A 14,180-nucleotide genomic window follows, 5' to 3' on the forward strand; every position below is an offset into this window, starting at 1 on the left:
TTTTTTATTTGATATAACATTATATTCCTTTCAGGTGCACAACATAATGATTCCATATTTGTATATATTGCAAAACAATTACCCCAGTAAGTCAAGTTAACATCCATCACTACACATGATGACAAAATTTTTCTCGTGGTAACTTTCAAAATCCACTCTCCTAGCTACTTTCAAATATGCAATACAGTATTATTAACTATATTCACCATGCTATCCATTACATCCCTCAGACTTACCCATTATATAACTGGAAATTTGTACCTTATGACTCCCTTCACCTATTTCACCCATCCCCCAACCCCTGCCTCAGGCAACCACCAGTCTGTGAAGAGAATGTGTGTGGTGTGTGTTTTTTAATGTTTATGTATTTTTGAGAGAGACAGAGTGCAAGTGGGGCAGGGGCAGAGACAGCCAGAGACACAGAATCCAAAGGAGTCTCCATGCTTTGAGCTGTCAGTGCAGAATGCAACGCGGGGCTGGAACTCACTGACCGCGAGATCAAGACCTGAGCTAAGTCGGATGCTTAACCAACTGAGCCACCCACGGGCCCCAGAAGAGAATGTTTTTTAAAGCAGTGTCCTATTTCTCCTTCCAGTGACACTAATTCTGTTGCCAAATTCTGGGTATCTATAATGTCCTTTCATTTTACCCTTCCCTTTCCAGTTTGACTCTCTACTTTTTCCTCCCTCACTCCAAATCCAGAAGCATGGATGAGAGATCATTCTTGTTTGTAGCTGGTTATAGGTAGGGTGACCACATATGCCATTTTGCCTAGGACAATTCTGGTTTGTGCTTGCCTGGAGTCATTATTTTTTTTTTTAATTTTTTTTTTTTAACATTTATTTATTTTTGAGACAGAGAGAGACAGAGCTTGAACAGGGGAGGGGCAGAGAGAGAGGGAGACACAGAATCTGAAACAGTCTCCAGGCTCTGAGCTGTCAGCACAGAGCCTGACGCAGGGCTCGAACTCACGGACCGTGAGATCATGACCTGAGCCGAAGTCGGCCGCTTAACCGACTGAGCCACCCAGACGCCCCTGGAGTCATTATTAATAACACTCCCCTTTTGTGCTTAGGAATGTCCCAGTCTGAACAATAAATTATATAGTCATCCAGTTACTTACAGCAAAGTCCTGATTTTGTTTTCGCATCTCAGATCTTATCTTCAGAGCACATAAAGATGCCTAAATAGTACCTGTAATGCTTTTGTTATGTAAAGAGAGACACAATGGGGGAATAGCAAAGCTCCAAAGAAGTTTTAATCAGAAAGGAATATATAAATGGCTCAACTTAGTTGGAACCAGAGTGAAAATGTGCCTATTTCTAACAGGCCATTAAGTCCTTTAATATTGAAGTTCTTACAAAAAGGGGGCAGGGAATGTGGGAGAAATCTATATAGGCAGCCCTTAGTCTAATAGTACTCCTAACAAAAAGTATGAAAATATGACTTGGTTTTTGGCAACAACCCTAATAACTATCAGCAGGGGGCTTGTTAAATAAATTATGGCAGGATCTACACAACTAAATTGTATTAAAAGCCAATGAGCACTGAATGGGAGGGAGTTGCGGCAAGATGGCGGCTTAGGAGGACGCTGGGCTCACCGCACGTCCTGCTGATCACTTAGATTCCATCTACATCTGCCTAAATAACCCAGAAAACCGCCAGAGGATTAGCAGAACGGAGTCGCCGGAGCCAAACGCAGACGAGAGGCCCACGGAAGAGGGTAGGAAGGGCGGCGAGGCGGTGCGCGCTCCACGGACTGGCGGGAGGGAGCCGGGGCGGAGGGGCGGCTCGCCGGCCAAGCAGAGCCCCCGAGTCTGGCTTGCAAAAGCGGAGGGGCCTGACGGACTGTGTTCCCACAACAAGCGCGACTTAGTGTCTGGGAGGTCATAAGTTAACAGCTCTGCTCGGAAAGCGGGAAGGCTGGAGGACAAAGGGAGGGAGAGCTGCTGAGCCCCCTGACAACAGAGCTCAGTTTGGTGGGGAACAAAGGCGCTCGCCAGCGCCATCTCCCCCGCCCATCCCCCAGCCGAAATCCTAAAGGGAACTGGTTCCTGCCAGGGAACTTGCTCGCTCCGCGCAAACACCCAACTCTGTGCTTCTGCGGAGCCAAACCTCCGCAGCGGATCTGACTCCCTCCCGCTGCCACAGGGCCCCTCCTGAAGTGGATCACCTAAGGAGAAGCGATCTAAGCCTGCCCCTCCTGCCCCCATGCACCTTGCCTACCCACCCCAGCTAATACGCCAGATCCCCAGCATCACAAGCCTGGCAGGGTGCAAGTAGCCCAGACGAGCCACACCACCCCACAGTGAATCCCGCCCCTAGGAGAGGGGAAGAGAAGGCACACACCAGTCTGACTGTGGCCCCAGCGGTGGGCTGGGGGCAGACATCAGGTCTGACTGCGGCCCCGCCCACCAACTCCAGTTATACACCACAGCACAGGGGAAGTGCCCTGCAGGTCCTCACCACGCCAGGGACTATCCAAAATGACCAAGCGGAAGAATTCCCCTCAGAAGAATCTCCAGGAAATAACAACAGCTAATGAGCTGATCAAAAAGGACTTAAATAACATAACAGAAAGTGAATTTAGAATAATAGTCATAAAATTAATCGCTGGGCTTGAAAACAGTATACAGGACAGCAGAGAATCTCTTGCTACAGAGATCAAGGGACTAAGGAACAGTCACGAGGAGCTGAAAAACGCTTTAAACGAAATGCATAACAAAATGGAAACCACCACAGCTCGGCTTGAAGAGGCAGAGGAGAGAATAGGTGAACTAGAAGATAAAGTTATGGAAAAAGAGGAAGCTGAGAAAAAGAGAGATAAAAAAATCCAGGAGTATGAGGGGAAAATTAGAGAATTAAGTGATACACTAAAAAGAAATAATATACGCATAATTGGTATCCCAGAGGAGGAAGAGAGAGGGAAAGGTGCTGAAGGGGTACTTGAAGAAATAATAGTTGAGAACTTCCCTGAACTGGGGAAGGAAAAAGTCATTGAAATCCAAGAGGAACAGAGAACTCCCTTCAGACGTAACTTGAATCGATCTTCTGCACAACATATCATAGTGAAACTGGCAAAATACAAGGATAAAGAGAAAATTCTGAAAGCAGCAAGGGGTAAACGTGCCCTCACATATAAAGGGAGACCTATTAGACTCGTGACTGATCTCTCTTTTGAAACTTGGCAGGCCAGAAAGAATTGGCATGAGATTTTCAGGGTGCTAGACAGAAAAAATATGCAGCCAAGAATCCTTTATCCAGCAAGTCTGTCATTTAGAATAGAAGGAGAGATAAAGGTCTTCCCAAACAAACAAAAACTGAAGGAATTTGTCACCACTAAACCAGCCCTACAATAGATCCTAAGGGGGACCCTGTGAGACAAAGTCCCAGAGACATCACTATAAGCATAAAACATACAGACATCACAATGACTCTAAACCCATATCTTTCTATAATAACACTGAATGTAAATGGATTAAATGCGCCAACCAAAAGACATAGGGTATCAGAATGGATAAAAAAACAAGACCCATCTATTTGCTGTCTACAAGAGACTCATTTTAGACCTGAGGACACCTTTAGATTGAGAGTGAGGGGATGGAGAACTATTTATCATGCGACTGGAAGCCAAAAGAAAGCTGGAGTAGCCATACTTATATCAGACAAACTAGACTTTAAATTAAAGGCTGTAACAAGAGATGAAGAAGGACATTATATAATAGTTACAGGGTCTATCCATCAGGAAGAGCTAACAATTATAAATGTCTATGCACCGAATACCGGAGCCCCTAAATATATAAAACAATTACTCATAAACATAAGCAACCTTATTGATAAGAATGTGGTAATTGCAGGGGACTTTAATACACCACTTACAGAAATGGATAGATCATCTAGACACACGGTCAATAAAGAAACAAGGGCCCTGAATGAGACATTGGATCAGATGGACTTGACAGATATATTTAGAACTCTGCATCCCAAAGCAACAGAATATACTTTCTTCTCGAGTGCACATGGAACATTCTCCAAGATAGATCATATACTGGGTCACAAAACAGCCCTTCATAAGTTTACAAGAATTGAAATTATACCATGCTTACTTTCAGACCACAATGCTATGAAGCTTGAAATCAACCACAGAAAAAAGTCTGGAAAACCTCCAAAAGCATGGAGGTTAAAGAACACCCTACTAACGAATGAGTGGGTCAACCAGGCAATTAGAGAAGAAATTAAAAAATATATGGAAACAAACGAAAATGAAAATACAACAATCCAAACGCTTTGGGACGCAGCAAAGGCAGTCCTGAGAGGAAAATACATTGCAATCCAGGCCTATCTCAAGAAACAAGAAAAATCCCAAATACAAAATCTAACAGCACACCTAAAGGAACTAGAAGCAGAACAGCAAAGGCAGCCTAAGCCCAGCAGAAGAAGAGAAATAATAAAGATCAGGGCAGAAATAAACAATATAGAAACTAAAAAAACTGTAGAGCAGATCAACGAAACCAAGAGTTGGTTTTTTGAAAAAATAAACAAAATTGACAAACCTCTAGCCAGGCTTCTCAAAAAGAAAAGGGAGATGACCCAAATAGATAAAATCATGAATGAAAATGGAATTATTACAACCAATCCCTCAGAGATACAAACAATTATCAGGGAATACTATGAAAAATTATATGCCAACAAACTGGACAACCTGGAAGAAATGGACAAATTCCTGAACAACCACACTCTTCCAAAACTCAATCAGGAGGAAATAGAAAGCTTGAACAGACCCATAACCAGTGAAGAAATTGAATCGGTTATCAAAAATCTCCCAACAAATAAGAGTCCAGGACCAGATGGCTTCCCAGGGGAGTTCTACCAGACGTTTAAAGCAGAGATAATACCTATCCTTCTCAAGCTATTCCAAGAAATAGAAAGGGAAGGAAAACTTCCAGACTCATTCTATGAAGCCAGTATTACTTTGATTCCTAAACCAGACAGAGACCCAGTAAAAAAAGAGAACTACAGGCCAATATCCCTGATGAATATGGATGCAAAAATTCTCAATAAGGTACTAGCAAATCGAATTCAACGGCATATAAAAAGAATTATTCACCATGATCAAGTGGGATTCATTCCTGGGATGCAGGGCTGGTTCAACATTCGCAAATCAATCAACGTGATACATCACATTAACAAAAAAAAAGAGAAGAACCATATGATCCTGTCAATCGATGCAGAAAAGGCCTTCGACAAAATCCAGCACCCTTTCTTAATAAAAACCCTTGAGAAAGTCGGGATAGAAGGAACATACTTAAAGATCATAAAAGCCATTTATGAAAAGCCCACAGCTAACATCATCCTCAACGGGGAAAAACTGAGAGCTTTTTCCCTGAGATCAGGAACACGACAAGGATGCCCACTCTCACCGCTGCTGTTTAACATAGTGCTGGAAGTTCTAGCATCAGCAATCAGACAACAAAAGGAAATCAAAGGCATCAAAATTGGCAAAGATGAAGTCAAGCTTTTGCTTTTTGCAGATGACATGATATTATACATGGAAAATCCGATAGACTCTAGCAAAAGTCTGCTAGAACTGATACATGAATTCAGCAAAGTTGCAGGATACAAAATCAATGTACAGAAATCAGTTGCATTCTTATACACTAACAAGCAACAGAAAGACAAATAAAGAAACTGATCCCATTCACAATTGCACCAAGAAGCATAAAATACCTAGGAATAAATCTAACCAAAGATGTAAAGGATCTGTATGCTGAAAATTATAGAAAGCTTATGAAGGAAATTGAAGAAGATTTAAAGAAATGGAAAGACATTCCCTGCTCATGGATTGGAAAAATAAATATTGTCAAAATGTCAATACTACCCAAAGCTATCTACACATTCAATGCAATCCCAATCAAAATTGCACCAGCATTCTTCTCGAAACTAGAACAAGCAATCCTAAAATTCATATGGAACCACAAAAGGCCCCGAATAGCCAAAGGAATTTTGAAGAAGAAGACCAAAGCAGGAGGCATCACAATCCCAGACTTTAGCCTCTACTACAAAGCTGTCATCATCAAGACAGCATGGTATTGGCACCAAAACAGACACATAGACCAATGGAATAGAATAGAAACCCCAGAACTAGACCCACAAATGTATGGCCAACTCATCTTTGACAAAGCAGGAAAGAACATCCAATGGAAAAAAGACAGCCTCTTTAACAAATGGTGCTGGGAGAACTGGACAGCAACATGCAGAAGGTTGAAACTAGACCACTTTCTCACACCATTCACAAAAATAAACTCAAAATGGATAAAGGACCTAAATGTGAGACAGGAAACCATCAAAACCTTAGAGGAGAAAGCAGGAAAAGACCTCTCTGACCTCAGCCGTAGCAATCTCTTACTCGACACATCCCCAAAGGCAAGGGAATTAAAAGCAAAAGTGAATTACTGGGACCTTATGAAGATAAAAAGCTTCTGCACAGCAAAGGAAACAACCAACAAAACTAAAAGGCAACCAACGGAATGGGAAAAGATATTCGCAAATGACACATCGGACAAAGGGCTAGTATCCAAAATCTATAAAGAGCTCACCAAACTCCACACCCAAAAAACAAATAACCCAGTGAAGAAATGGGCAGAAAACATGAATAGACACTTCTCTAAAGAAGACATCCGGATGGCCAACAGGCACATGAAAAGATGTTCAGCGTCGCTCCTTATCAGGGAAATACAAATCAAAACCACACTCAGGTATCACCTCACGCCAGTCAGAGTGGCCAAAATGAACAAGTCAGGAGACTATAGATGCTGGAGAGGATGTGGAGAAACGGGAACCCTCTTGCACTGTTGGTGGGAATGCAAATTGGTGCAGCCGCTCTGGAAAGCAGTGTGGAGGTTCCTCAGAAAATTAAAAATAGACCTACCCTATGACCCAGCAATAGCACTGCTAGGAATTTATCCAAGGGATACAGGAGCACTGATGCATAGGGCCACTTGTACCCCAATGTTCATAGCAGCACTCTCAACAATAGCCAAATTATGGAAAGAGCCTAAATGTCCATCAACTGATGAATGGATAAAGAAATTGTGGTTTATATACACAATGGAATATTACGTGGCAATGAGAAAAAATGAAATATGGCCTTTTGTAGCAACGTGGATGGAACTGGAGAGTGTGATGCTAAGTGAAATAAGCCATACAGAGAAAGACAGATACCATATGGTTTCACTCTTATGTGGATCCTGAGAAACTTCACAGGAACCCATGGGGGAGGGGAAGGAAAAAAAAAAAAAAAGAGGTTAGAATGGGAGAGAGCCAAAGCATAAGAGACTTAAAAACTGAGAACAAACTGAGGGTTGATGGGGGGTGGGAGGGAGGAGAGGGTGGGTGATGGGTATTGAGGAGGGCACCCTTTGGGATGAGCACTGGGTGTTGTATGGAAACCAATTTGTCAATAAATTTCATAAAAAAAAAAAAGCCAGTGAAATGAAAAAATAAAAGGCCAATAAAATGAATGAAATAAACAACATGAATAGGTGCTCAAGATAAATTTTTAAGTGAAAATAAGTTATAAAACATTGTATAACATGTCTGTTTTTTAAAATAAAAATGTATTTGTATAGAAAAAAAACACCTTGAAGGAATAGGAGTTATCTCCTGGAGGCAGGATTCCAAGGGTCTGTAGTGATAACAAAAATGTATTTCAAAAATATGACTAAGCTTCAACATTAGTCGACCCTTGCCTTTGATTAACAAACAAACAAACAAACAAATGAAAAACCATGCATACTGGGGCCTTAGGGAAGTATATTTAAGAGGAGGGAATGAAGAATTACTAATCCTAACTAAAAAATACAACATCTCACATATTGGAAACTAATCATATCATCATAAAAATGGGATGGAGGGAGGGGAAGAATTATCTATGAAATTGCTGTCAAAACCAAAATGGTTTTGACAAATCTTTCTCAAAGATATGGCAGTCCTATCTCAAAGATATGGCAGTCACATAAAATACAGAAATTTAAAGCAGCAGAGGCATAGGGTGCTGATTATGGTTCCTTAGTTTGAAGCCTACCCACAAATTCTCAGCCCTGGGAGAATGGAACTTTGAAAGATGTAATCTGTAAGTTATTTTCAGTGACTGAAAATAATAGTTGAAAAGGAAAGAGTTTACTACATTATTGAATAAATACATTTCCAATACCGGATTACCCATCCCAGTAATCTCACACGTTCAGAGGACAGAATGTCATCAAAAGGTATAGAAAAGTCTTCTAAAAATTTCTGTAGAGGAAAATCTAAGCAACCGTTTTTTTCCCATAAATATTGAAAATAGGTATTACTTTAATGTGAGTCAAATAGAAAAAGAGAACAAAAATGACTTTAGCATGGCTAATTAAAACTTCAGTTAAATAGTTACCAGTTCCCACAGTCAAAAAATTGTCGTAATAATTCAATAGGAGGTTGAGCTCCGTATTTCTCCAATGTAGGCATATTCATGTCATCTATAAAAATTACACACTTCTTTCCCATAGGTGGTCCAAAAACTCCTTTGCGTCTTTTATCCAATCTAGCCATAATAATATTCTAAAATATAAAGAAGAGTAGTATTTAAAGCCATACTTAACATTAGGGGGAAAAAAAAGAATTTACAGTCTAATTGTATAAGGAAATAATGACAAGAAGCACTCTTGTGTGTTTATATTTATTCATTTTTAGGGTGATATCAAACCTTATTATATTCAACATCAAAAAGCATTTACTGAAATCCTTCTATGGGCTCAGAATTGTTACATACATACCTATTTATATATTTATATTGCACACAAATGCAAAATATTTTCCTCATTGGATACCCCAACATACCTATTAACTTTAACTTCATGTCTAAAAGCACAAATCTAAATTTATACGACTTTGAAATTAAGGGAATTCTATAGGCTTAAAACAACAGAAATGAGTCCCATAGGTCAGGTGACAATGCACACACATGAATTTAGGCATGGATGATTAAAATGGTGACTAGAAAGGGTCTCATGCAGTACTTTAAACTTGGCACAAAGATGGGGATGCCCAGCTGCTAGGTTCCTGTCACCTATTGTCACCGAAGATCATACAAAAATCCACAGTTTGAAAGATCTTTCATGGACAGAGCTTCAGTAGGCAGTAAACACCCTTAGGGACCCTCTAGGAAAGTTTAAAACGAACAGTTGAAATTTCTTGTTCTCTCTTTCTCTCCCCCGGTGTCTTCTGCAGTTAAGAAATCAACTGTGGCTTCTTCTGGTGCTTACAAAAAAGGATGACAAAGCTCAATAATTTAGCAATCATGCAAAAATGTTCCTTTGAATGTGGTTCCAACATTATTATGTTGGTGTCCTTTTATGTTTTCAAAATTTATTTGAGAGAGAGTGCACACATGTGTGTGTGAGCAAGGAAGGGGCAGAGAAAGCAGAAAAGAGAGAATCCCAAGCAGTCCCCACTAATGTCAGCACAGAGCCAGATGTGGGGATCCATCCCAGGAACCATAAGATCATGATCTGAGCCAAAATCAAGAGTTGGTTGCTTAACCAATTGAGCCACCCAGGCGCCTCAACTGGGGTGCCTCTTATCCTTTGTTTTTAAATAGTCAAGTTTAAAATAAAAATCAATATTCAACCCCAAAATTTAATTAATACAGATGGGAACATAAATTTTTTAAAAATGCTCTCTTGAACTTTTGCCTTAAAACTTGTTTTTAAAACCTTACTTATAGGGGTACCTGGGTGGCTCAGCCGATTAAGCAATTAAGCCCCTGACTTCCACTCAGGTCATGGAGCCCCACATCTGGCTCCCTGCTGTCAGCACAGAGCCCACTTAGGATCTTCTGTTCCCCTCTCTCTGTCCCTCCCCTGCTCCCACTTGTGCTCTTTCTCAAAAATAAATTAAAAAATTAAAAAAAAAAAACAGAAACTTACTTATAATGCAAAAACCAAGAGTTCTTTAGTTTTACTTAAATTTATAGAAGATTTACACAGCTGCTCATAATTTATTATCAAATTGGTTTCCATACAACGCCCAGTGCTCATCCCAAAAGATGCCCTCCTCTATACCCATCACCCACCCTCCCCTCCCTCCCACCCTTAATATACAATTTTAAAAACTAATCAAATAAGGTAAAAAAGTTCATTATTGACCCATGTTTCTGGGTTTAAACTAACCTGAACCTGGTTGGCACTGGTCCGTGCAGAGAAATTAATATAAAAAGGGAAATACTCGTCCTTTTCCAAGTGATTCATTAGTTTATCCTTCACATACACTGATTTTCCTGTACCGGTTGGACCCACAAAAAGCAATGGCCTTTATGAAAACAATGAACATATCATTTGAAAGGGAAAAAGACAGAATAACATTTTTACTGAAGAAGGCTGAAATTGGTTGCAAACTTAAATAATCAAATCACCTTCATCTAAAAATTCCTGTTTTAATCATGTAAGACTGAAAAAAAGTGAGGACTGGCACACACTTCGTTTACTGTTACTGAGACTTTTATAGTATCAAACTATTATTTGGACAGATGTAACATTACTATATGCAAAACCACTCATAAACAAGTAATAACATGCTTTGCTTTTCAGAAAAGAAAGCTAAAGCTTGTCTCCTCAGAAAAGGGATGTATTTTTGTACTTTCAGTTGGAGGTATGGGCAAGGGGGTGCAATGTGGAAGAGACTAATAAGGTGAGACAGTAAGACAGGATTAGGCTGTTTCACAGTTTGTAAAAACTAGGTGACCATGAAGTCTAAAGCTAATAGTGATATATACCTCTTAACCAGATTTTAGAATCTAAAATAGCATTTTAGAATAGCCTTTAGAAACATTTGTCTAAAGCGCCACGTCAGGCTTTGTGCTGACAGCTCAGAGCCTGGAGCCTGCTTCAGATTCTGTGTCTCCCTCTCTCTCTGACCCTCCCCCACTCACACTCTGTCTCTGTTTCTCTCTCAAGAATAAATAAACATTAAAAAATTAAAAAAAAAAAGAAACACTTGTCTAAAAGTAAACTCTAAGGAATTCTCAATTCAGTGGGGCCTCAAGCAGAGTTTCTCATTCTTTTTTTTTATTTAATGTTAGTTTTGAGAGAGAGAGTGCAAGTGGGGAGGGGCAAAGAGATAGGGGAACAGAGGATCTGAAGCAGGCTCTGTGCTGACAACAGAGAGCTGGATGTGGGGCTCAAATCCATGAACCTGAGCCAAAGTCAGAAACTTAACTGACTAAGCTACCCAGAAGCCCCAGGGTTTCTCATTCTTGAGTGATCATAACTAATTTAAAAAGGAAAAAAAATCTTATGAATTTATGTCCACAGAACTGTGGGGAATCACAGTGGAAATCTTGTTTAGAATTAAAAATACCGACACTCTGAGTGATAATTTGGCACCCCACAATACATAAAGACAAACACAAGGATGGATGCTAAAGCTGAGAAGCAGTGTCCTGTTGTACACGGTCATCTAAGGGACGCAAATTATGCTAATATTAATTTCAAAAATTATCACTGTAGCACCATAAAATTAAAGTTCTTTTAGAACTACAGTGGCCCATACAGGCACAAGAACAGACACTCTGATCAATGGAACAGAATAGAGAACCCAGAAATGGACCCACAAACATATGGCCAACTAATCTTTGACAAAGCAGGAAAGAATATCCAATGGAATAAAGACAGCCTCTTCAGCAAGTGGTGCTGGGAAAACTGGACAGTGACATGCAGAAGAATGAACCTGGACCACTTTATTACACCACACACAAAAATAGACTCAAAATGGATGAAAGACCTCAATGTAAGACAGGAAGCCATCAAAATCCTTGAGGAGAAAGCAGGCAAAACGTCTTTGACCTTGGCTGCAGCAACTTCTTACTCAACATGTCTCCGGAGGCAAGGGAAACAAAAGCAAAAATGAACTATTGGGATCTCATCAAAATAAAAAGCTTCTACACAGTGAAGGAAAAATCAGCAAAACTAAAAGGCAACCAACAGAATGGGAGAAGATATTTGCAAATGACATATCAGATAAAGGGTTAGTATCTAAATCTATCAAGAACTTCTCAAACTCAACACCCAAAACACAAATAATCCAGTGAAGAAATGGGCAGAAGACATGAATAGACATTTCTCCAAAGAAGACATCCAGATGGCCAACCGACACATGAAAAAATGCTCAACATCACTCATCATCTGGGAAATACAAATCAAAACCACAAAGAGATACCACCTCACACCTGTCAGAATGGCTAACATTAACAACTCAGGCAACAACAGATGTTGGCGAAGATGCAGAGAAAGAGGATCTCTTTTGTGCTGCTGGTGGAAATGCAAACTGGTGCAGCCACTCTGGAAAACAGTACGGAAGTTCCTCAAAAAATTAAAAATAAAACTACCCTATGACCCAGGAGTTCTACTACTAGGAATTTACCCAAAGGATACAGGAATGCTGATTCATAGGGTCACACATACCCCAATGTTTACAGCACTGCTATCAACAATAGCCAAAGTATGGAAAGAGCCATAGTATATATATATACACACTTGTATATATATATACAAGTATATATATATACACACACGATGGAGTATTACTCAGCAATAAAAAAGAATGAAATCTTGCCATTGCAACTACGTGGATGGAACTAGAGGCTATTATGCTAAGCAAAATAAGTCAGTCAGAGAAGGAGAAATATCATATGACTTCACTCATATAAGGACTTTAAGATACAAAACAGATGAACATAATGGAAGGGAAGCAAAAATAATATAAAAACAGGGAGGGGGACAAAAACATAAAAGACTCTTAAATATGGAAAACAGAGGGTTGCTGGAGGGGTTGTGGGAAGGGAGACAGGCTAAAAGGGCAAGGGGGCATTAAGGAATCTACTCCAGAAATCATTGTTACACTATATGCTAACTTGGATGTAAATTAAAAAAGTAAATTAGGGGCGCCTGGGTGGCGCAGTCGGTTAAGCGTCCGACTTCAGCCAGGTCACGATCTCGCGGTCCATGAGTTCGAGCCCCGCGTCGGGCTCTGGGCTGATGGCTCAGAGCCTGGAGCCTGTTTCCGATTCTGTGTCTCCCTCTCTCTCTGCCCCTCCCCCGTTCATGCTCTGTCTCTCTCTGTCCCAAAAATAAATAAACATTGAAAAAAAAAATTAAAAAAATAAATAAATTAATTAATTAATTAAATAGAAATTAGAAAAAAAAAAAAAAAGAACTATGGTGGCCCCTGAAACTTCATCTACATGTTTCAGTCTGAGTAACACTTGCCTTATAGACAACTATTTGTTAAAAAAATTTTTTTAATAAAATCCTGTTCTTGGGGCACCTGGGTGACTCAGTTGGTTGAGCATCTGACTTCTGCTCAGGTCATGATCTCGCAGTTTGTGAGTTTGTGTCCCACCTCGGGCTCCATGCTGACAGCTCAGAGCCTCGAGCCTGCTTTGTGTTCTGTGCCTCCCTCGCTCTCTGCCCCTCCCCTGCTCATGCTCTGTCTCTCAAAAATAAACAAACATTTAAAAAATTAAAAAATAAATAAAATAAAATACTGTTCTTAACTTGGGGCCCAGGACCAATGGAAGAAATTCCTAGTGTTCAGAGAATCTGTGAACTTGGATAACAAAAAAGTTCTATCTTTGCTTTTACTATCCTTAACTAAAATGGAGCAGTTGTATCAGTGTCTTTGTCACCAATAGAAATCACAGATAATATTCTAAATATTACAATGGTTACAGATATCTCAAAAATATCACTTATGCTTATTACTTCTTCAAAATTGTGATGGGCATCAGACTCACTGCTAGATCATCGATCTTAATGTGTCAACAAACATGAATTACACAAACATAGGTCAAATTTGTTCAATATTTTAGTAAATGTATTTCAATATGTCCTTTCCTTCACAATTTTGTATTTGTATGTATTCATTTAAAAGCATTATTCTAAAAAATAATAAAAACATTTTTAAAAAGCATTATTCTGACAAATAGTTCATGGCACAAAAGGGGAAAAGAATTCTTATACTAGGGTATCCCCAGAATTGGCAAGTGCCTTCCGTTCCTTTTTCTTTTCAATATTAGCCTCTACGTGTAAAATTTTAACAAATAAGCACTGAGTAATGTATAGAAGTTTTGAATCACTATATTGTAAACC

At 39.7% G+C, this 14,180-nt stretch overlaps 1 protein-coding gene across 4 annotated transcripts in view; it reads right to left on the reverse strand.

Moving 5' to 3' along the window:
* DNAH12 (dynein axonemal heavy chain 12) overlaps window positions 1-14,180 on the reverse strand; it is a 227,759-nt gene that overhangs the window by 99,703 nt on the left and 113,876 nt on the right. For all 4 annotated transcript variants that reach the window (XM_047849470.1, XM_047849472.1, XM_047849471.1 and 1 more), the window contains 2 exons: window positions 10,206-10,344; window positions 8,429-8,595 (listed from right to left, as the gene is read on the reverse strand). In XM_047849470.1, the coding sequence (XP_047705426.1) occupies window positions 8,429-8,595; window positions 10,206-10,344 (306 nt within the window). The remainder of the gene's footprint in view (window positions 1-8,428; window positions 8,596-10,205; window positions 10,345-14,180) is intronic.

The sequence above is a fragment of the Prionailurus viverrinus genome, chromosome A2 (assembly GCF_022837055.1).
Source record: "Prionailurus viverrinus isolate Anna chromosome A2, UM_Priviv_1.0, whole genome shotgun sequence".
NCBI classification, from domain to species: domain Eukaryota; kingdom Metazoa; phylum Chordata; class Mammalia; order Carnivora; family Felidae; genus Prionailurus; species Prionailurus viverrinus.